The sequence below is a fragment of the Lepidothrix coronata genome, unplaced genomic scaffold, assembly GCF_001604755.1.
Source record: "Lepidothrix coronata isolate B3197 unplaced genomic scaffold, Lepidothrix_coronata-1.0 Scaffold22, whole genome shotgun sequence".
In the NCBI taxonomy this organism is placed as follows: Eukaryota; Metazoa; Chordata; class Aves; order Passeriformes; family Pipridae; genus Lepidothrix; species Lepidothrix coronata.
Window position 1 is genome coordinate 1,840,777 of NW_016690202.1, and position 23,637 is coordinate 1,864,413.

Here is a 23,637-nt window from a genome sequence, read left to right on the forward strand (position 1 = left end):
GGAATATCTACACATTTCTCTAGCTGCAATAGAAATAGTGAACTGAAATATATCAGATGAATTGTACCTCCAAAGGTCTATCTAGCCCCACGTACTTGTAAGTATTACTAGTATCAGAACAAGGAGAGTACATAATGGTATTTCTCTGTAATGAACTTGTGGTTCAGGAACTTCCTGAGCCAGAGATGTTATTATTGTATTTAATAATATTTTCTTTCATGAATTTGTCTTCTTGTTCTTTGAACTCATGGAAACTTTTGCATCTACAATATTTCATGCAAAACCCCCCATATTCAGTTGTGCTGTAGGAAAAATATCTCTTTATTTCGGACCTACAATCTACCAGTTTCATTTGATGGTGCCTAGCAGATGAGATAATGAGTCGTTCTCTGTGCAATTCATGACTTTATAGATATAGATCATAAACCAGACCGATCTCTATCAAATGTCTATTTTCTAGGCAACAGAGCTCAAGTCTGTTCAGGTCTTTCCTTCTCATATATAAGTAATTCTTTATCTTGATCTTTCTGTAATATTTCAAGTTTTGTTAAATACATCATGAGATGTGCTGAACAGGGCCAATTATAAATGTTCTATATTTAAATGAAGCCTATGTTATAAAAAAGGGTTGTGAATTCACATTCAAAATAGCTTTAACAACAGGAGTTTATAAATGTGTATTATATTTCCTTTATTTTAGTCCTTAAAATAAGAAGTGAAAAAATTCTACTTTTCTCACATACTTTTAAGGAAGTTCCTTCTTAGAAGTATGAAAAAAATGCATTTTACAGTGACTCAGTGGAACTAAAAAGAATAAGTATCAGACATACAGTCTGATATTTTAATAAAAAAGTTTCATGTAAAATTATTTTTTCTTAATTAATATAGTAATGATTTAAAATGTATTGTAACCATATGAACATATCTATAAATAACATTATTTTTAATATTAAATATAATTAAAACAAATATAATTATCAATTTAATAATAATTTAGAACCAGAAAGTTTATAAAAATAATTTTAAAATGAGAATTTTCATATAAATTAATATAAATTCTCTTTCCTTTGAATTTCCTACATTTCTTTTGAGAAATAGGACCTCTTATCTGAGAGATACCAGTTAATCTTAGGAAAATCCCTTCAGATTATTTACCTAAATAAGTGAGTTAACATTAGACTCGCACTTGTAGGGTGTTGAGAAACCCTTATCTCATTCCAAGACAAGGCAGAGATATTGTTCAACAAGAACATACATTTCCATGGCCTTCGGAGTTCCAGATTAGGAGAGGTCGATATTCAGATCTGACTGGAAGGGGAATCTCTGGCAAAAAAAGGCTGAGTTGTTTCTTTTTTTCCTTGTCTGAAATTATTTTCTGTGTATCCAGTACTATTTCCAAGATCTTATTTCAACTTGCTCATTCTTGGTCTGCCAGGAAAATAATTTATGGACCTTTTCACCCCTTTCATATACAAGTGCACTTGAGTGTAGCAATTGCTTACAGACCATATCCTCAGTCAGTTCATTATGTTCTTTCCAGAAACTATTTATAAATTATCATATATTAAAAAAAATCTGTTAGGATAAGTAATGCAAGTGTTTCACCCTTAGGAGAATTTTAAGAATAATAATTTCTAGGCATTGTGCGTTTAATTTCTCCCTTTGTTTCTCCTCCAGTAAGAGACTCTCCTATGTTTCTCCCCCAGATCCTATTACATTCTGATTAAGACTTTTATCTTCTGTGATCAACGAAAGAGCCATCATGGTTTTACGAGACTTCATTTCCCCTTTTTGCTCATTCCGATTTCTAAAAAGAACTTTCTCCTTTTCTCTTATTTAATTCCACACTCTATTCATATTTTATTTTCAAATGCATCAATAACAAAATGAATATTAGGAAAAATGTGAGCCTGCTACTGAATGGAACAGGGAACCCGGTGACAGAGGTTGAAGAGAAGGCAGATTTACTGCCTGCCTCCTTTGTTTCAGTCTTCACTTCCAAGGCCATCCCTCAGGAACTCCTGACCCAGCAGACCAGGGAGAAGGTGTGGAGAAAGAAAGACTTTCCTTGGGAGGAGGACTGGGTTAGAGACCATTTAATCAAATTTGACACCCCCAAGTCCATGGGCCCTGACAGGATGTATCCATCCATGAGTACTGAGAGAGCTGATGAACACCATAGCGAGGCCGCTCACAATTATCTTTGAATGGCTGTAGAGATAGGAGAGAAGCCTGACGACTGGAAGACAGCAAATGTCACTCCAGTCTTCAAAAGAGCAAGAACAACAACCCAGGGAACTATCATGTCGTTCACCTGGTCATCCATCACTGGTCGTACTAGTCAGCTTCACCTCAGTTGCTGAAAAGTGATGTAACAGCTCATACTGGAGGCCATCTCTAAGCACGTGGAAGACAAGGTGGTGATCAGGAGTAGTCAGCATGGATTCACCAAAGGGAAGTCATGCTTGATCAACCTGATTGCGTTCTACAATGAGACAACTACCTGGACAGACGAGGGGAAAGTAGCGGATACTGTCTATCTGGACTTAACCAAGGCTTTTGCTTTTGACACTGTGTCCAATGATAGGCATGTGCAGGGTCCTGCATCTGTGGAGGAATAACCCCCCGCACCAGGATTAGGCCAACCTGCTGGAAAGCAGCTCTGTGGAGAAGGACATGGGAGTCCTGGTAGACAACAAGCTGTTCGTGAGCCAGCAGTGAGGCCCTGTGGCCAGGAAGGCCAATGGTGTCCTGGGGTGCATTAGGAAGAGCATTGCTAGCAGGTCGAGGGAGCTGATCCTGCCCCTCTACTCAGCCCTGGTGAGGCTTCACCTGGAGTGCTGTGTCCAGTTCTGGGCTCCTCAGGACAAGAGAGACACGAAGCTGCTGAAGTGAGTGTAGCAAGGGCTAAAAAGATGATGAGGAGACTGGAGCACCTCTCTTATTAGGAAAGGTAGAGGCAGCTGGTTTAGGCTAGCCTGGAGAAGAGGAGACTGAGAGGGTACATCATCAATGTATGTAAGTATCTGAAGGGACGATGCCAGAAGGATGGAGCCAGGTTTTTCTCAGTGGTGCTGAGCAATAAATAGGACAAGAGGCAACAGGTGGAAACTGGAATGCAGGAAATTCCACCTGAACATGAGGAAGAACTTCTTCACTGTGTGGGTGACTGAGCACTGGAAACAGGTTGCCCAGAGAGGCTGTGGAGTCTCCTTCTCCAGGGGTATTCAAAAGCTGCCTGCACATATGCCTGAGTACTGTTGGTCTAGGGGACCCTGCCTGAGCAAGGAGATTGGACTAGATGACCTATAATGACCTCATCCAACCTTAACCATTCCATGATTCTGTGCGATTCTGTGATCTCCTTGGACAGGGACTTACTTTGTTGTATACTGGGTTTTTTGCACCATGGGACTGATACATGCTGCATGCTGCAGAAGTAAGAAGGCGTATTTTTGAAGGGTGTTGTGCTTCAGATACAGAGAAAAGTAGGATGCTATATTCATTTGATACCAGTAAAACCTGTTCCAATATCACTGTGAGCAGCTCCTGTGGATAATACGGTAGCCAGTTCTGCTAAGAAGGAATGGAGAACCAGTACTTCTGAAAAAGCACTCATTTGCTTTCATTACAGTCCCAAATCTTGATTCTCTTGGAGAGAGGCAGATCAAAGTTTTTTTCAGACTCATTAGTTTTCTCATTTGTGTAAGAGTTTCCTGAACTATTCAGGAATAGTAGAAGCTGAGTTCATGCCACAGACTGAAAACTCATTCCAGGTTAGGAAATGAGTTCTTGACGCTTAATTTTAAAGTAACTTATTATACATCAGATTTCTAAATCATTACTGAATGAAAAATTGTATTACTAGAAGTTTGTATTGTATCATTACTTATCCTTTATCAATGACATTTACAAGTCAAAAGTCTTACACATTTGTGCAGGATCTGCAACACCAGCACATTTTGGGTATATCAGAAACTATTAGCAGTATAGAAAATACGAGCACAGCTTTTAATAGCTTGACATTTCTGTTATATAGAGCTCAAATGCCATTAAAAAATAATTTCCTTACCAACGCATCTCCTTTTTCATGTCAAATAGCATACTAATAATCGGAGCCAGAAGAGGGCACCCAATAAACATTTGGCAGCACAGTTCAGCTTAAAAAAATCCACACAAAGTGTATATAACTTGGTAAAAAATGCTGCAAAGTATCTTCTGTAACTGTTTTCATAAAGCCTAAGAAAATTAATGTTTGTTGGAATTAAAAAATTACAGCTTGTTGAGTAACATGAGGTGTCTGCCCCAAGTCACATCACTGGATGAGCATCAACAGTTACTGTGACTGTTTATGGTAGTAACAATGAGATATTTACCTCTACAGGGAAAGAAAACTATGATGGCAGAAAACAATGAAAGAAAACAATGCAAAAGGCAGGACAAAAATGGAAGTCTAAATAACCAACAGGTAAAATGTAGATGGCCAAGAACATTCACACTGAGACTTTTGCACCCTAAACCATGACTTTCAAGAGACAGTGCTACACAGAGAAAAGCCATGAGAGATCATAAAAGAAAATCAAAATGTTGATATCCGTAGAAGGCAACTATTGAGGACAACTACCTTTATAGCAGTCCCACACTCTTAATAAATTCTGTATTGGTAACTCTTTCTGTAAAATTTATTTGCTTGGTAATGACTCAGTTTCAATCAGAAAAGTACAAGCAAGCTGAAAGACAAGCAAGTCAAAAAGCTGCTTCAGAAATATACTATGACAATCCATTTCCTCCCTTCCCCCTTTTTTTTTCGTCTGCAAGATAAAAAGTATTGATTGTGAAGAGATAACCTTTTGGAAATGAGTTTACTTCTAAGGATGAAAAGGTTGCACTCCACTAATATATGTCAGGAGATGGATAGAAGGGCGTTTTAATGAACACAGATCATTCCTCGGAGACTACGGGGAGAGGGGAAAAGATGAACATAGGAAAACAAGATTGTAAAAAGAAATTAGGAGAAACTTTCCTCAGACGACTTCTAATTATCCTTCTACATTTTTGGCCTCCCATATGTAAACAGCTGCTGTCAGTCAGGGCCGCCCCACTCCTACCGTGAGTGTGGGGATCAGCGTCAGGCGCCGCCACCTGAGCGGACACGAGTATCTGAGAAGCACGGATCACTGCCACAGATCGTACTTCGTACTGTAAAGGGCTGCGCCAAAGGCACAGTGGAGGGAGGGCTGGGAAGCACAACTCGGCAGACGGTACTTGCGCAACCCCCTCACCCGGCCCCAGGGCCGCCACGTCCGGGCCCGGCCGCTCCCGCCCCGCCCTCCCGGCTGTGCCCGCCCCCCGCCGCGTGACCGGGGAGCTTCCGGGGGGAGCGCCGGGGCTGTCAGGGGTGTGACTGACTGCGGGGAGCGTCTGTGTGTGAGAGCTGCGCCGGCAACTTTGGCGGGGCGAGGGGCGATAGCGGCGACACCATCACCATCCACCACCACCATGTCCGGCAACGGGCTCGCTTACAGCGAGCAGGGGGGAGAGGCGGCGCCCGAGCTGGCGCAGGAAGCGGCGCCCACCGTGACCCCTTCGGCTCCCGCGGCCTTCGGGCTCTTTAGCAGCGACACCAAGAAGTAAGGGAGGGAGAGGGCTCGGTGCGGGCGCTGGGTGGACGATCCCGTGGGCGCTCGGGCGGTGCTGGGCTGGCGCGCCATCCCACGGGCAGGGGCAGCTCCAGGGGCCTCCCACTTCCCCCCCTCGTGACTCCGCGGAAAAGTTCACTTGCTTACGTTTAAGGTGTGCATAGGGAGTGGGTTAGCTGTAAAGTTTTTCAGTTGGTTTGTTTGAAATACTGCTTATCGTTTTTCCTCTGTTTCGACAGCTAACCACGCTGGAATTATCTTAATTTTGCCTTCAAGTGTATTTATATATATTTATATATATATAAAAGTGCTTGTAAAAAAAGTATTTGTGGAGGCTGTAGCTGGAAATGTAGTTGTTCAGGACGAGGTGGCCAGCTCAAAGTGGGTGTTAACAGTGCTAATAGTATCAGAAGTCAAAATGAGGAAATGGAGAAGGGGAAAAAAAGGCCCCAGCCAAGTGCACTGGCACAGGGAGCTTTCATCTTCTTCAAGAAAAAGTGGATTGGAGAGGAAGAGTGTCCAAATGAAGGGATCAAAAGGTTTGCTAAGCTGCAATTGGACAATTGCAACAAATTGGAAATCTATTCCAAGAACAACCAATAAAAAGCACCATAAACTAAGGTCTCATGTACATTAGAAAATCAATTGCTACTTCTTCAGTTTGATTGTTTTGCACAAAGAGAACATTCATGCTCTAGAAACCTCGACTGATGTATTTATTTGTGTGCCACACCAAAGTAAATCACAACAACATGAAGCTGCTGTCACTCTGATGCTTAGCTCTGTGAATCAACAGCTGATGGGCCTTCTCAGTTTGCTGGATGAATCGCATTTCTTCTACCCCTTCTATTCCACTAAATTCTTTGCTTTTTCATTCTGTTCCAATTGATTTTTTTCAATGTTCTAGCACAGATGCCCCTCTGTGAATCAGCTGTAGCTTATCTATGTTGTTTGCACCTTCCTTTTCTTGTCCCCTTCCACAGAAACAACTTTGCACTTTATTTCTTAATCATCATTTTGCGATGTTCTTTTTTCCACAGAGGGGGGTACCCCAATAGTTGGTCATGGCCATAATTCTCTACATAACTCATAAACTTCAGACTGTTTTGCAGATTGTTTTGCAAGTGAAGTATAGCTCCCTGTTTTATTAGATGCGGAAGCTGAAGTGACTAATTCTACCCAAGGCTCCCCAGTGATCATGGGGAAATACAGCTCTGGGGTCCTGAGATATTTTGTACGTGTGTATGTATATGATTGTCCTTCAGTATGGAAGAAACAGAATAACTTGTGATATGTGTGAATGTCTTATTAATTAATTGCTCCCCCAGACTTTCTCTGACACTTACAGGAATAGGGAGAATGTCTGTCCTCTAAAGGAATTACTTGAGAGGACAGCAGGCATTGATCTCAGTGGTCTTTTGTAGCTGACAAAAAAAATTCTTGCTGAAATAGGAAGTTATCCATGACTCAGACTTGTGTTGTTAAGCTCTGAGTATGGATTGGGTAGCTGAGGAACAGACACTGTGCAGAGAAGATGATGAAATTTGTGTAATGTGAAAAAGCTACTGGACTGCAATTGAGGGTTACTATTAGAAAAGCAGATGATGTTGCACTCTGGAAAATGCAGTAATAATTCATCAAGCATATAGTTTATATTTGTAATAGTTCACTCTGGTAATAGCCCAAAACTTGATGAAAAAACAATACAAGGAAGTACAGAGAAGTCCTAGATGTGTCCCTCCCTCTTGCACATGAAAGTGTGGGGATAGTGGAATATTCCAGTGGTGAAAAGAAATTACTGTTAGGGCTTTTCAGAGGTTGTTTGCTGATCTCTCTTGATTGTCATTCATCACTGCTGATATGCTTATATCTGATGTCATTGTGGTGTTTCAGTGCTTTTTTTGTTGCTGTGGAAGCGGGAATTCTTCCTTAGACCTACTGATGATACAAGAAGTACTCCTTCTCAGCAAAGGGGCACATATGTAATATATGGCCCTGAACATTACTGCAGTGACAGTTGGATCAGACGCTTGCACTTGGCTGTTGGAGTTAATTGTAACAATATCATGCAGTTCATGTATAAGTATCAAGACACTACTGTAAACCCTTTCTTTAAAAAAATTCCAAACTCTTCTGTTTGTGTGTCTGTCTTCCACTGTTTGCCATGAAGAGGAAGTAAGCCACAGTGCTTCTGAAATAAACAAATTGTATATTAGGATAAGTTGGTTTTGGTCTTGCAGCAGGGCCTATGACAAGTTGCACAGAGGCACAAATAAGTATTAGTAGACTTAAAGATGAAATCTGAAGTTGACCTAATATACATCATTTGTCCTGTTTTGTTTTTCACATTTCAGTAGAAATACTCAGCTGAAATCCTTGTCATGTCCCATATGTTTGAAAAAAGGAGAAAAAGGGTCAGATTTTGGTGACCAGAATAATGGAAACAGTCTGCAGACAAGTGCAGACTGTTTTTGCCCATAACAGGAGTTTTCAGCAGAAAATTTGTAAGAGCCAATGGGTAATGTAAACCTTACGGATAAGCTGAATCCAGCCTGTGGGCCTCGAGCTATTTCTCCATGTTCTTGATAGATGGAATCCATGCAATAAGCACTGGAAGACTCTCAAAATAATCTGTATGGTATAGAGAGGTACCATGTGATGCACATCACCTGAGATAATAGAATATTGTTATAGTTACATTATTCATTTTACATTATTATTGCTCTATTTGGCGAAGTAAAAACTCTAACTACCTTCCAACTTCTAAGAGTAACTGGAGAGCTAATTAGTACACAGAATTTGCATTTTAAACAAAATTTACCTGCATATAAAACTGAAGTATAATAATGTTTGGTTCTTGGAAATAGTACCGTTTCAGCAATAAAACTAGCTATTGCTTTTTCTGAATAAAATGTTAAAACTTAGAGGTGAACCACAGGAGTAACGTCATTACATATCAATTGATAAGTACAGTATTGAAGCAGATGGCAAAATTTATAACACACATTTTCAACTTTACTGATTTGCATCTTTAAACTGTATTCCCGCCAAGCAAAATACATTTGTAATTTATTAGACTTTTGTTTTTGTTGCAAATCTGGCTTATGTGTTTCGTTGAGCCATTCGTCAGAAAACTCATCAGGGCTGCAAAGCCTTTTTGGTTTTTTTTTTTGCAGAGATTTTGTAAGCATGTTTTGCAGAGAGCTGAAGGTGGTGATTTCATTAAGATACTCATTGCCCAATTCTCTGTGCTGAAGACTTTTGGGAGCTAAAAGCTTGCTTTCAACTTTCAGAACTTTTCAACTTTCAACCTGCCAGAGATGTTCTTGGAGTCTTAAATTGATCTAGTTTTGTCTTGGCATATTCTGTTCAACCAGTCATGGAGAGATTGCACATGGATTGCCATTTGTGAAATTCTTGGAAGACACTCCAGCTCTAATATTCAAACTCGATGCATCCACTATCTCATTGGCACAACTACTTTCTTTTCCCATCTGTTAAAATGGCCCTATGCCCACTGATGTGGCGATATGCCAGTTTCGGTAGGATGTACAACCCAACAAAGCTGAATGGTTTGGATGAACTCATGAGTCTACAAGATAAAATCTGAACCTTCTAGTCAGTACCAGGATAGGAACTAAGTGCAGTGTACAAACGTGAGCAATACTATTGCAGAACACTTCTCCAGCTGAAATCTGTCAGATCTGATGGGAAGTGACACAGAGTGAATATGTGCTTATTGCCATGCACTTGGCACATATGAGGATGCAAGCAGTGAACTGTTGATTTGCTATGGTAGTCTGTAATGTAGTCATTACATTTTTGAGGCTTTTTTATTTTCTCAGGCAAGTTTTATAGTTTAAGATCTTCTCTGTGGTTTCTGCATATTTATTGCATTGTCATATATTTGCTTTAGATGCTTGCTTTGATCTGCATCCTGAGTGGTATTAAATACACATTTTTATAACTGTTATAAGGCTGATGCTTGCAAGAAATTGCACTTTTTCTTAGTTCTGCTTTTTGAAGGCTATCCTTGTCTGCGCCACCCTTTGGTAGTTTTGTTTCTGGAAGGAAACCAGAATTCTTTTGGCATCCTGCCAGAAGATGAACAGCATTGTAATGCTCTTTAACAGGGTTTCTGAAATGTTGTGTACTTCTATGTAAATATACTAACACTGGCTCTGTCAGTGACAACACCAGCTTTGTGGTGGTATCTTTAAAAGAAACCTTTTCCCACCATTTTTGGGAAAGCTGGAAACACTGAGAGTTGGACTCGATGATCTTGTGGGTCCCTTCCAACTCAGAATATTCTGTGATACTGCTTCTCACTTCCCTATAATCCCTTTACAACTACCCAATGCTGCAAAGTGATCTACAAATGTCTACAAACACTGATCACTTGCCTCAAGACAGGCTGTTGACACAACCACTTAAGTGGCAGCACCACCTCAGATTCTCAGCCTTCAGGAAACTGATATCTTCCACCAATGAAGATTTCTCCCTAGCAGAAGTTTCCTTGCAGTGTCAATGGTGTGGGCACTATCAGAAGAGGTTGTAGGCAGTGGAATTGCAAGATTGATGCTTTTCATCCTTTCAGACAACCTTTCTTGTTTCTGGGTGAAGTAGTGTCTGTTACTACTCTACTGACAATAGATAATCTTAGATTAAATTGCAATCAGGATTTCAAAGGATTTCAAACTGCTTTGTCGTACTAGCTGCCATCTGGTTAGAGCATTTGAAATGTAGGTAGTTTACATCTCTGCATTGACGGTGGTGGTAGCAGCAGCTTACAGGTGTTCATGCACTGAGCTGCTGAAGCACTGTTCGAGTACTACAGGTTCACAACAGAGAACTGGGAAGATGCTTTACTCAGGTTTTAACTTTACACTTTTCTATCTGTTTCCTCTCTCAGAAAGATGAGACTATACTTAAAACCATCCGGATTGCAAGTACTTTGAGCAACTAGTGGCAAAGCAATAATTAAATGAATTAAATTTTGTTGCTGCTTATACCATAATTGTTCTTGTTCTCTGTGACTCTCATCCTTAGAGGATACTATAGTTATCCTGGTTTTCCTCACATCTCTGCAGGCTATCCTTTAAACTATCAAGTTTGCTTTTTGGGTAGTGTGTTTCTTTTTCAGATTGAAAAATTAGGAGTGGCTGAAAGCAAATAAATTACTTCTTATCTGAATATCTCTTTAAACCATAGAACAGCTACACTCGTAGCCATATGACTTGGGTCTTCCTTGAAGTAATAGTCGAATACTGTGTTGTGAATTAGCAGTAAATACAGTGCTATAGTGGAAGAGGATGGCAGTACTTAACAGCACCACAAGATGTCATTCAAACAGTTTGTGGTGTAGACTGAAACTCAGTGAAACTCGGGTTTCTTAATTTCCTGCTAGAGGAAAATTCCCAATGAACAGCAAAAGTAAACTCATATGGTAGCATGTATTTCCTGCCAATTTAGCTTCCAAGTTTTATGGCTCTGAAATCAATTTGTAGTTCCTCTTTAAATGTTAAATTTAAACTCATTTAGAGTTTACGCAATAGCATGTCCTAAAATAAGCCAATTTATTTTGAGGATTTTGCAGTGCCAGTTAAACGTAAGAAAAAAATATATTTTTTTAAAATTTTGTGGGGAAACATGGGACTTCATTAGTACTACACAGGACTTCATTACTACTCAGGTGCCAGGACAAAAGGTTAAGCTGCTCTCTCAGTGTGGATTTTCTGCTTCAAACCTGGTAACATTCACAGTATTTTATTTTGAACTTTTCATTGGAACGTTTTGCTGTGCTGAAGGCAAAAAAAAAAATCTTAATATGCTTTGGTTAAAAGCATGTCCTCTCAACTGAAGTCTCCTAAAGTCTTTGAACACAAGAACAGTGCAGTTGATACTGTGTAACTGAAAGTATGCAGCGGATGGAAAATGTAAAACAAGAAATGCATTGTTAAAGTTCAACTGAGTGGCACTTTTGTAACTTCTGTTCTATAACAGCTTATGCCATAATACCAAGAAGCTCGCTTCCTCCCCTGTGGTGGATTTGTTTGCCATTTCCTGTATCTTTTCTTCCAGTGCTGTCCTTATATATGAAAACCCTTTGTCTCACCATGGGTTTATTTGTTTAAAATTCATTCTTTCGTAGAGTTGATTAAAACTGTTCCCAAGGTTTCTGTTGCATTACTGGCTGGGCTTCAGTTTCAGTTTTGATACTCATGAACCTTCTGCTTATTTACAAAGAAAGCTTTATGATTAGTGGGTGACTTCTTTAAGTGACTGGGTACATTGGAACTGTAGCAAAACCTTTTATGGGTTTCATCTTACAATGTTCCTAAATGTTCCTAAAAAAGAATAGAAAATAAAACAAATGTATATTTTTCCAGAGTGGAGCAAGTGTTGTCTTAACAAGAATTATTCAGAATATGTAGATGCAGTGGCAAATGACATGCCACAGGTTATGGATTAATATTTTAGTATGATTAAAAGTTTGTCTTAGTTTGTAGGAGAAGACAAAGTAATTGAGGGGCTCAGATTTATTGCTGCCAAATGTGTGTAAACCTCAGTGATGTGTAGTTATGCCTACCCTTTGTTTGTTTGTTTGTTTGTTTTCTGTGAAAGTGGGTAATGTTGATCAATGGAATATGTAATCCTTGTCTTAACCTGAGCAAGACAGCAGTTTTAGTGACCAAGTGTGTGCTGACAATAGTATGGCATATTCAGAGTTCATCTCTAGTTCTGTTTGCCATAATCAACATAGAGAGTTACGTGGTCGAGGTGCTTTCTGGCATAACAGGCTGTTAAAGCTGTTTGGCAGTATAATCTTATGAATTTCAGGATCCAGGGTGGTTTTTTGTTTTTATTTTCTTTTGTTCCCTGCACTCCACACACTTATCACACCACATCTCCACCTCCTGCACCCCCTCTTATTTTGGTGCATTGGAATAGGGCAGTCCTATCATATCCATACCTCTATTGTATCTACAAGTGGTACAAAGGTATTAAGAAAGCAGCATTTTGAGATAGAAGGAAAAAAGTATTATGTATCTTAAATGCCGCAATCATAAAATATGAAAACATAGAAGAAAATTAGAAATCATCTTGCTCATGATTCATTGAATTAACATTCAACCAGTGTTTTGAGGAGAACATATTATTCTGGATGTGTTTTGTGATGCCCATCGTGTTGTGTCATTGCAGATCTGCCATATGTGATGCTCGTTATGAGAGAAAGTTAGGTGATGAATTTGCATTTCTAATTTACACTCCTTTAGCTTTCAAATTCTAGTATTGAGGAATACAAGCCTGTGGTGGTAAAGATTACAAACGCAGCTGGGAACTGATTTCTAAATATATTAATAATTGACTCATTACCTTTTGTAGTAGATGCTATACCAATAGTAAAAGATCATATTTCATAGCACTGTTGTATATGAGTATAATATTTCTAATTATAGTCCATAGCAGTGCTTTGAACTTCCAACGTTTCGGATGGTGGGGCTGCATGATGTTAAGCACTAGATTATGATCCAGGAACTCAGGGAAATCTCATTGCATTCTTAGATGTGTCATTGGGCAGACAAGTGAGAGTCTTCTTGTTTATCCCTTTTTTGCTCTTGGAAAGTCATTTTCTTTCTTCTTATTGTTAGGGAAAATGGCTCAGAGACTATTTTTACTATAACAGAGGTGGGGGTTTTTTTATGTCTTCTGTCTGGAGCCATTAGTTTCCCGCTTTGTATAGCTCTGCATCATTTGTCAACTATCAGATTAGGCTTCTTTAAACCAGGTGTTACTCCTGAAGTAATAAAGCTTATATTTCAATAATCTGTAATATGTACCTAATTCTGTAAGGCTAGAATTACCCTCCAAGTTTTAGCAGGGAGGGGCAAAGGTGTTGATGCAGCTGGAGAGTTGCTTGCATTTTCCTGAACTCCTGGCAAGTGGACATAAGTGATAAAGAAATTATTTGTCTAACATTCTGTGCTGAAGAATTGTCAGTTCCGAATAATTAATGAGTATATAAACACGAACCGAAGTGTGGTGCTTACGTTTATGCTTTCAGTTTTGAGGGATCTAACTTAAGGATTGAAGTTCCCTTAAATCTTCTTAATGCTGAAAAGATGGAAATATTTTTATACTGTACAATAAACTGTATTATGAAAGTCTGAAATGCATTTGCTTTTCCCATTGTTCATTGAGGCTGCTGATAAGAGTTGCTTTTGGAGGGAAATGACCTTTGAAATCTGTGAAGGATATTTGTTTCTAGAAGTTAAAACAGCAAGGGAGTGGGTATCCTGTTACATAATAAGATTTTCTTTTTTTTTTGAGTAGACTTCACTCTTGGAAGGCAAGCTTGATTGAGCACACTGATTTTGTGTGTGCATTTTTTTTTGTTTTAATACTGCACTTAAAAGAATGGAACAAAATTCCACAATGTTGGGTAAAATAGTTGAGGTGTCTTGCACTATTAAATCTGCTCTTAAGGGGCGAAACTTTGAGGTTACACTGAAACCGTATCTAACTGTAGAAGAAAAAAGGCTTGCTGCTGCTGCTGATCCATGTGGATGTATGGAACAATATTTTACTCTGTAAGTACCTAATGTTTGGTAATCCTGGATTATAATTTGTCAGAAAATATTTGAAACAACCCTCACAACCCATCAATTTAAGTAACAATCAATTTCCAAATGGATTCATCAAGAACTTGTAATTTAATTTCTCTTTTTCTTTTCCCTACCTGCTGCTTTTCTCTTATGGAAGCAAGGCTGGCTGAAAACAGGTCTTCCTATCTTAGTTTCTCTGGTTTATGTCTTCCCAGTTAACATTTCAAAATGTTGTAATTTGAAATGTATGATATTTTCTATAAGCAGTTAGAAGTACATTTTATCATTAAATAGTCCTTTCTTCTGTCTTCACATCTTAAATTCACCTTTTCCATTTTTCTTCATGTTTGTTACATTCTGGGAGAAAATCTTCAGCAGCTACTTGGATCTTGTTTTGTATAACTTCCTCTGTTTTTGCTACTTGAAGTTCAAATTATTTTTTTCACATTTTCTGCTTTGTTGACGTATTCTTATTTTTTCCTGTTAATTAATATTCTGTCTTCTGTTGGTTAACGATTCTCTTGCTTCTCATGTTAATTACTCCACTTGCTCAGCCTTTCTTTTCCATTGGGTCAGTGGATTTTTTGAGTTGGTGGGCCATAGTCATAATCTCCCACTGGAGAATTACCTTTTACCGAGTTGGAGCTGATTCAGCACTGTTGCTGAGTTGTCTTTATTAGTTTCTTCTTTATCTTGGGGGTTCTGCCAAATGTCCTTGTGAACCATAAATTCTGCATTCTTTGTGTCCACTGTCAGTGGTACATCCTTCTTCCCAAGCTTTGTTAACCTCCCGCTAGGTCTGAGATAATTGAAACATGTCGAGCCCTTAACAAGGCAATTCTACTGACAAGTAATTTGTCTTTTTAACACCTAGATGTAACGTAAAGCTGGCTTGTTAGTTGCTATCTGTTTCATGGATTAAATCTCCTTTCTCGTTTATTAATCTTGAAAGTATACAGAGATCAAACATCAAAGAACATCCTTTCTTAAGAAAATTTTTATGTATGCCATTGTTTGCAACAGCAGTAGGAAGCTGGAGCATAGGATAAGAAACAACTTTGTAAATCAAGTCCAGACTTTTGCTACATAACTTTGATAACTGTGTCATAGAGATTCTTGCACAGGTAAGGATTAAGACTTAAGCAGAAAGAATCAGGGGTCTCCGAATTTCTGTATCCAGCTACAGCAAAGTCTCAGGCAAGGTACTTCAAGCTAACCTAAAAGAACTGAGACTTACTTGGTATCCTATACCAAGGTGGATAGGATAGCAAAATAAGCTATTTCTGTGGCCAAGAATAAAGAGAGCTTGGTAGGAAATAATGTTGATTGGGGTTTTTTTTCCATCTGGTTGTGGTTCTTAATTTTGTGGATGTATACTGAAACATGTGGGCAATGTGGATTTCTCATGGAGGGCACAAAATAGATGCAGTATTGGCTTTGAAAAGATGAGGAGATCTCCACTGGAGTCTGGAGTCACTCTGTTCCTTACAAGTAGGAAAAATGTTCTATAAGGATTTATGAAGGAATGGATGACAACAACATTTGGTCTCATTGTAACTAACTATGGCTTTGACTTAAACCTCTTTTCTTCGCTGTCTGGAATTCTAAGGGCAGTGATAAATCCAAATATATTTAGGTTTTGCATTCACTTTTGAAATCTTGTGTGGATATATTGGGTTTGGCTGAGTGGAGTTACTTTACCCCATAGCAGCCTTCATCATGCTGTGCTTTCTTTTGGTAGTTGATAACACACCAGTGTGTTGGCTACTGCTGAGCATTGCTCACGCAGTAGTCAAGATGTCTCTCCAATATCCCTCTTCACTGGTAGCCTGGAGGTGGGCAAGATCTTGGAAGGGTGCATAGCCAGGACTGCTGACCCTGACTGACAAAAGGAATAATCCATACTATATGGTGAATGTTCATCAATAAAAGCTAAGGAGAAGGGTGTGGACATTCGTTATTATGATTGTCTCCTGAAGCACCTGCTATGTATACTAAAGCCCCATGTCCTGAGAGGTGGCTGGACATTGCTTGTGGATCTGAAAGAGAGAATAAATCTCTTTTTTCCTTTGCTTCTACATGCAGCCTTTTCTTTTGCTTTATTAAACTGTCATTATCTTGACACATGAGTTTTTTTCCATCTTGTTTTCTCACCTTCATCTTGCTTGAGGAGGGTAGTGATGGAGTGGCTTAGTGGACCCCTGGTGTCCAGCCAAGGTCTACCCGATGTGCCAGGCCCTTCAATGTGTGAAGCTCACAGGGTTTGGAAAGCTTTTGGAGTTCTTTGGAGTATTGCAGACGTCTCTTCTTGAGCCATTGTTTGCTTCATAGTTTTTTAGTACTTAATCCAGACACTACAAAAGGCTGTTTGTTCAAAGAATTCTTTTTGTAAACTTTCGCTGTCTATAAATGCAGTTAGACTGTGATCTGTTTGCATCTAAAATGCCAAGCAGGGTGAGGTTTCTTACTAGTGGCAGCTAATGAGGAGATGTATCTACAAGAGAGCATCCTTATTGACTTGATATTTTTCTGTGAGAATTTTATTTCACCTGTAAAACGTGCTTGGACAATATATGTCTGATCATCAGGCTATCTTAATCATATGGCATAAACATACTGCAGATCTGAGGCTTTTAATCCCGATGACAGGGAATGGCATTTTACAACCCAGAAAAGCAGATGAAAGGTTATATGTGTGATTTTTAGTGAAATTCAAAGCATACTGAAGTCTACTATTGGGCTTTACAGTGACTTATGTTAGCTGATACTAGATTTTAACACAAACGCGTCAACCTTCGGGTGGTGCATCTGGCCCTCACTGGGGAAAGAGAGAGAAGGGAATGAGTTGAGTTGAGTTGGTTTAAACTAAGCTCTTGTCTCAAGATCTCAACCGGATTCCAGTCAAGGTTGAGCATACAGCTGATTGAAGTTGTGTGATGTTACATTGTTGTTAGAATCTGATAGATTCTTTTGCTAAACACTTCATTGTACTAGGCCAGCATGTTAGTAAATACAATTTAAAAGTGGACAAGAAGGGGCAGTGGTTCAACTTAAGTTGCTGAATTGATGGAAGAATATAAAAATGGTGTTCTGCTTTTATTCTTTATTTTTTCTAATTGATGCTTTACTCTTTCTACCGTAGAAATGAAGACCTAAAACAAATGTTGGAAAGCAGTAAAGATTCTGCTAAGCTGGATGCTATGAAGAGGATTGTTGGAGTATGTGATTTTTTTATTATTATTTTTATTTCTTGGATGGGAATAATGTTTTCACTTTACAGATCCTGTACAACATTAGCATTTGAATCTCTAAGTGATGTTTAAAAGTTGTGGTAATGAAATGGTGAAATCCTTAATTTGGAATTTTGTGTAGAAATTCCTATATCAGGATATATACTGTCATGTACTTTTAAAATAGTCATGTAACAGTGCCAATATGCCTGTAAATAATTACTTTCAGTGAGACTTTGAATAGGAAATGGTTCCTTGAGAGAAGCTTCAAAATCAGCAGACTGGAATCAGAAATTTGCAGGAAAAATGACAAATTGCATTTACTATTTTTATTTTATTAGATTAAATAAAGATTTTCTTTTTTTAATTGAGCACGATGCTTATATAGTTGACTAAGTATTTCAGGCAAACTGTGCACCTATAGAGGTGATTAAATGACAAGGTAACCCACCTAGCTAATCAAGGGAAACCACTTGGTGTACTGGTTTTGGATTTCAGTAAAGATTTTGATACTGTCTCTCACAGGATTCTTCTGGACAAAATGTCCAGCTCACAGCTGGATAAACACATTGTGGTGGGTGAGCAATTGGCTCATGGCTGGAGCACAGAGGGTAATAGTGAATGGGGTGACATCAGACTGGTGACCTGTCACTAGTGGGGTTCCACAGGGCTCTATCTTGGGCCCTGTGCTCTTCAACGTCTTCATAAATGACTTGGACACAGGACTGGAAGGGACACTAAGTAAGTTTGCAGATGACACAAAACTGGGAGGAGCTGTTGACTCCCTCAAGGGCAGGGAGGCCCTGCAGAGGGGACCTCAATAAATAAAAGAACTGGGCAATCACCGTATGAAGTTCAACAAGGGAAAGTGCCACATTCTGCACGTGGGATGGGGCAACCCTGGATGAACATACAGACTGGGGAATGAGATGCTGGAAATCAGTGCCACAGAAAGAGACCTGGGAGTCCTGGTCAATGGCAAGTTGAATATGAGTCAGCAGTGCCCTGGCAGCCAGGAGGGCCAACCGTGTCCTAGGGGGCATCAGGCAAAGCATTGCCAGCCAGCTGAGGGAGGGGATTGTCTCACTCTGCTCTGCACTGGGGCGGCTTCACCTTGAATATTGTGTGCAGTTTTGGGCACCACAATATAAGAAGGATATAAAACTGTTAGAGAGTATCCAGAGGAGGGCAATAAGAGTGTGAAAGGCCTTGAGCGGAAGCTGTGTGAGGAGCAGCTGAGGTCACTTGTTCTGTTCAGCCTGGAGAAGAGGAGACTGAGAGGAGACCTCATCTCAGTCTACAACTTCCTTGTGAGAGGAAGAGGAGGGACAGGCACTGATCTCTTCTCTGTGGTGACCAGTGCCGGGACCAGGGAGTGGCCTGAAGTTGTGTCAGGGAGGTTTAGGTTGGTTATTAGAAAGAGGTTCTTCACCCAGGGGATGACTGGGCACTGAAATGGGCTCCCCAGGGCAGTGGGGGTCACAGCACCAAGCCTGAGTTCAGGAAGCATTTGGACAATACTCTCAGGCACATGGTGCGACTCTTGGGGATGGTCCTGTACAGGGCCAGGAGGCCCCTGTATGATAATTCTTGTAGGTCCCTTCCAACTCAGCATATCCTGTGATTCTGTGAAATAATGTTTAACACTATTGCGTGTTTAAACCCTAAAAACTGAACATGAAGTTGATAGTTCCCTTTTTTTCTTCTTAAAAGTATTGGAAGAATGTGCTATGGAAAACTGTTCAGTGTCCATTTGACTTCGTTTCAGTCTCCTTTGGGCATGCTTTTTTGTTTTCCTTGGTTTTTACATCCTTAATCTTATCTGAGTACATACCAAAGTGAATAGGTACAGTTTGTATCATGCGATTGTGTTCTTTCCACAGACTCTAGAGCTGGCAGTTTTTCCCTTCGTTACCCTTTAGTGATGAAAGTTTTACTTAAGCTGTTTGTCTTTTTTGCCATTGATCCAAGTCCTGCCAGAGACGTTATTACCCATGAGATCTGGGTAACTATCAACTGCTATTTCATGATGTCATTCTTTTTTTGGTGAAAGGTTTGTTAATTCATCTTCTCTGATATGATGTGGGATTACTCAGGTTTTGATCAGTGAGAGTCTGGCATATAGAAGTGCTGTTGCAAAAAAACATGGCATTTAGAAGTGTCATGGTTTCAAGCTATGGTTAACTTACATTCTTTGTGCTTCCCTCAGAAAAGCTATTATTCTGGCTATTACTGTGGGCAGGAGGGTTGGGGAAAGTTGCCTGTTGCTCCCTTGGTTTTCTTTTTCAAAAAGTTGCCAGATCTTTGTCTGTTTTTAGAAGCAGTTGCAACTGAATGTATGTATGTATGTATGTGGGGGAATTAGAAACCATTAAATTGAATCAGATTTAAATTATAAACCAAGGTTTTACTAGATTGATTTTTTTTTTTCTGCTACAAACAATCCTATCACTGTAAATAAGTGTGCAATGAGCAAATGCAGTCATTATAAATACCTGCTGCTGCTGCATATTCAAAAGAGTTCTTAACTGTTTATTTAATTTTATGGAAGTGCATGATGCCATGACCTGGAGACATGTGGTTAGCACTGATAGCTGTGGTCCTTGATGGTCTTAGGCTGAAGTGATCAGGCTCAAGAAGTCTTCAACAAGGGAAGGCAGAACTAATTGGACACATTCTTTCCTCTGCTCCCCTGTTTTCCAATTCTGACAATTCTCCCCAGTTTCCAGTTCTAGATTTTTGTCCTGTTTTAAGTTTGTGATCCTTGGTTTTTGTGCCTGTTCTAAGCACTGTGCAATGGAGGAAGAGCACTACTTTCCCAAATGACAGCAGGCACCTTCTGTTTCTTGGATATTTTTCCTCTTCTCAACTGCTGCTTCTTAAAGCAGTAACAACCTTTTGTCTTGTAAGCTAAACTTGACAGCGAGTTGTTTGAATTACTGCATTCTCTCTTTTCAGTTCCTTCCGTATCTTCAAAGTGTTTGCTGTTTTCCTGTGCTGTGTTTAAACTATGTTTCCTACCACACATCTGGTACCAACCTCTGGTTGACATAACAAACTCAAACAATGAGCTTCGCAGGCCAGGACTGGGACGTTGCACAATTACCATGAGGTCTTGTAACAGTGGTGATAATGTTCTTGCAGAGCACAAAGGTGCTTGTATGCTTGCATATAGAGAGGGGCTTATATCTCTCAGGAATGAGATGTGTTTTCCAGAAATGCTTCCTCAATCTTTATTATTAGAGGAAAAAAGGAACTCTGTTGTCAGAGTATTGTTTAAAGTGTCTCACTGAAATGCTCTTTTCACTAGTTTTAGATAGGGGAAAAAGCTATGCATACAGCATCCACAACTTCTCTGGGCAACCTGTTCCAGTGCCTCAGCACCCTCACAGTAAAGAATTTTTTCCTAACATCTAATCTAAAGCTACCCTCTGTCAGCTTAAAGGTATTACCCCTTGTCCTATCACTACATGCCCTTGTAGAAGTCCCTCTCCAGCCCTCTCATAGGACCCTTTAGGTACTGGAAGGTGCTATAGGGTTTCCTCAGAGCCTTCTCTTCTCCAGGCTGAACAACCCCAACTCTCTCAGCCTGTCCTCATAGGAGGAATGCTTGATAAGCCGTCCCTGTCCATGGAAGAGGGGTTAGTCTCTAAGGTCTCTTCCACCTTAAACCATTCTATGACTCTATAATTCTATGATACCAATAGTTTTCTTAGTCTTTTAGTAGATTTCAAGAGGCTGAACCTTCATATAGGTGTGATAGAGGAGTACAAGGAGAGCACTATTTATGGCATCCTTTGCTGCTTCTTCCTACTGTTGGGTGGTTTGTGAACTTTCTCCTAGGATGAAGGAGATTTTTTACAAATAAACTGAAATCTGTCTTCCGGAGAGTGACTTTTAACAATGTAAATTCAAGCATAGGAGTAGTCCATATTTTTCCACTCCCCTCTCATACACAAATGTATCTAAGCCTAGTTCAGGTAAGATACGTATGTGTGACTTTCATGATCAAGGATTTTATTTTTTTATATTTATTTTTAGTCAGTATGTAATTTTTTGTTTCTTCCTTAAATGCTTGCTATAAAATAAATACAATCTTTGAATGACTATGAGCAATACTGCTGGGTTAGAAATAAATTTGAAGAGTATACATTTTATACTCTATGCATGAAAACACAATAGCTGATATTTGTTTTAAAACATACACTGATATTACAACAACGAAGATGTTCTCAGTACCATATCTTGAAGCCTATCTGAATTTCTCATCTGGGAAAATACTCTGTGGAATTTCACTCCAGAAGATTTCAGAGCATTAATTTAGAAAACAGTCACATGCCTCATTTTCCTCAAAGAGTATCATCCATATATGTGTGTCTCTCACATAGGAAAAAAAAAAAGTTTAATACACTCTGGCATTACGTAACACATTCTAGAATGAAAGTTTTTGTGCAGAAACTCCAGATATATAAGACAACACAACTGGAGAATCTCTAGGCATAGCAACCAAAATGACATGATAGACCTTAGTCTTGGAAAGAGCCATTATGTTCTTTCAGGTTAATGATCCATGAGCTAAGGAGGATTTATGCTAATTGTTATACAATAACGAGTCAAAATACACTCTTTTAAAAGACCCTAAATACATATTTACGTGGTATGCTGGAGCTATTATGGTTGATCAGTTAAATAATCCAAGTAATTCATAGAGTCATGCTGTTAGAGCCTGTCAGGGAAGTCTAAGGATCATCTTAGTTTTTGAGTAACATAACTTCCGTTGCATCAAGATAAGATGATAGTATTTTATTCTATCGTACTTCTCTGCAGTGCATCTTGGTGCTGAGTTCTGTGTGATCATTTTGAATTTGACATTTATTGTGAAGACCCCTCAGTCCTAACAGCAGTGGTTTATTTTAGATTCTTAGATAAAAACCCCTTGAAACTCATATAATATTCTTGCTTTTTAGTTTGTCACTTTTTGTGACTTTTAATACAGCTGCAAGAAATAGTTCAAGATGTTGAATTTAAACGTCATGCTGGATAGCTGCTCTTAAACCCTTTTGAAAGACTGACTAATAGCCTGAACTACAGCTGCCTTTTTTCTTCTTCCGTCATCTTTCTTCTAAGCTTCTGTGAATATACAGTTTCTCAGGTATTGCCTGGTTTTGTGTGTTATTGCTTTTGTTGCATGAGATCCTAATTCTTTATGCTTTTGATGTGTTTTATCAACAAAGTACACAAACAGACCTGTGAGTTAAGAATATGAAGTTTAATCAGCTATATAATGTTGAATAACGGTCCAAGTGTAAGATGGTTATGTACAGGAGTAACTGCAGTTGCAGAGCTCACGTTTCTGTGTTGGATCCCTGTATATTTGTTGTTGCTTATTTGTGTTGGACCCTAGTGGACATCAGTGACAAGTGTTATCCCTTAGGGGTCTGTACTGGGACCAGTACTGTTTAATGTCTTTATTAGTGATGTAGACAGTGGGATTGAGTGCACCATCACCAGATTTGCAGACAACACCAGGCTGAGTGGTGTGGTTTACATGCCTGAGGGATGGGATGCCATCCAGAGGGACCTGGACAAGCTGGACCCATGGGAAACTTATGTGGACCTCATGGGGTTCAGCAAGACCAAGTACAAGGCCCTGCCCTAGGGTTGTGGCAGACCCCACTATCAGTACAGGTTGGAGGATGAAGGGATTGAGAGCAACTCTACCAAGAAAGGCTTGGGAGTTCTGGTGAGTAAAATGCTGGTTGTGAGCTGACAGTGTTCACTTATAATAGCCCAGAAAACGTGGCCAGTGAGTCAAGGGAGGGGATTCTGCCCTTCTACTCTGCTCTGGTACCAGAGACCTCACCTGAAGAACTGCATCCAACTCTGGGGTTGTTGACACAGGAAAAATATGTACATGTTGGAGCAGGTCTGGAGGAGGCCACAGGAATGATCTGAGGGTTGGAGTAGGTCTCCTATGAGGACAGGCCAAGAGAGTTGGGGTTGTCAGCCTGGAGAAGAGAAGGCTCCAAGGAGACCTTATGGCACCTTTCAGTACTTAAAAAAGGGCCTACGATAAAGCTGGAGAGGAACTTTGTAGTAGGACATGTGACTGGACAAGGGGTGATGGTTTAAACTAAAAGGTTGCTATAGATTAGATATAAG

At 39.6% G+C, this 23,637-nt stretch overlaps 1 protein-coding gene across 3 annotated transcripts in view; it reads left to right on the forward strand.

Moving 5' to 3' along the window:
- Window positions 1–5,374: 5,374 nt before the first annotated feature.
- AP3B1 (adaptor related protein complex 3 beta 1 subunit) overlaps window positions 5,375–23,637 on the forward strand; it is a 147,645-nt gene continuing 129,382 nt past the window's right edge. For 2 of the 3 annotated variants that reach the window (XM_017808080.1, XM_017808083.1), the window contains exons 1-2: window positions 13,981–14,230; window positions 17,388–17,463. In XM_017808080.1, coding sequence (XP_017663569.1) covers window positions 14,058–14,230; window positions 17,388–17,463 — 249 coding nt within the window. In that variant the 5' untranslated portion in view covers window positions 13,981–14,057. Of the gene's footprint in view, window positions 5,631–13,980; window positions 14,231–17,387; window positions 17,464–23,637 lie in introns of those variants that run through there. The other variant, XM_017808082.1, reaches the window with a different exon arrangement.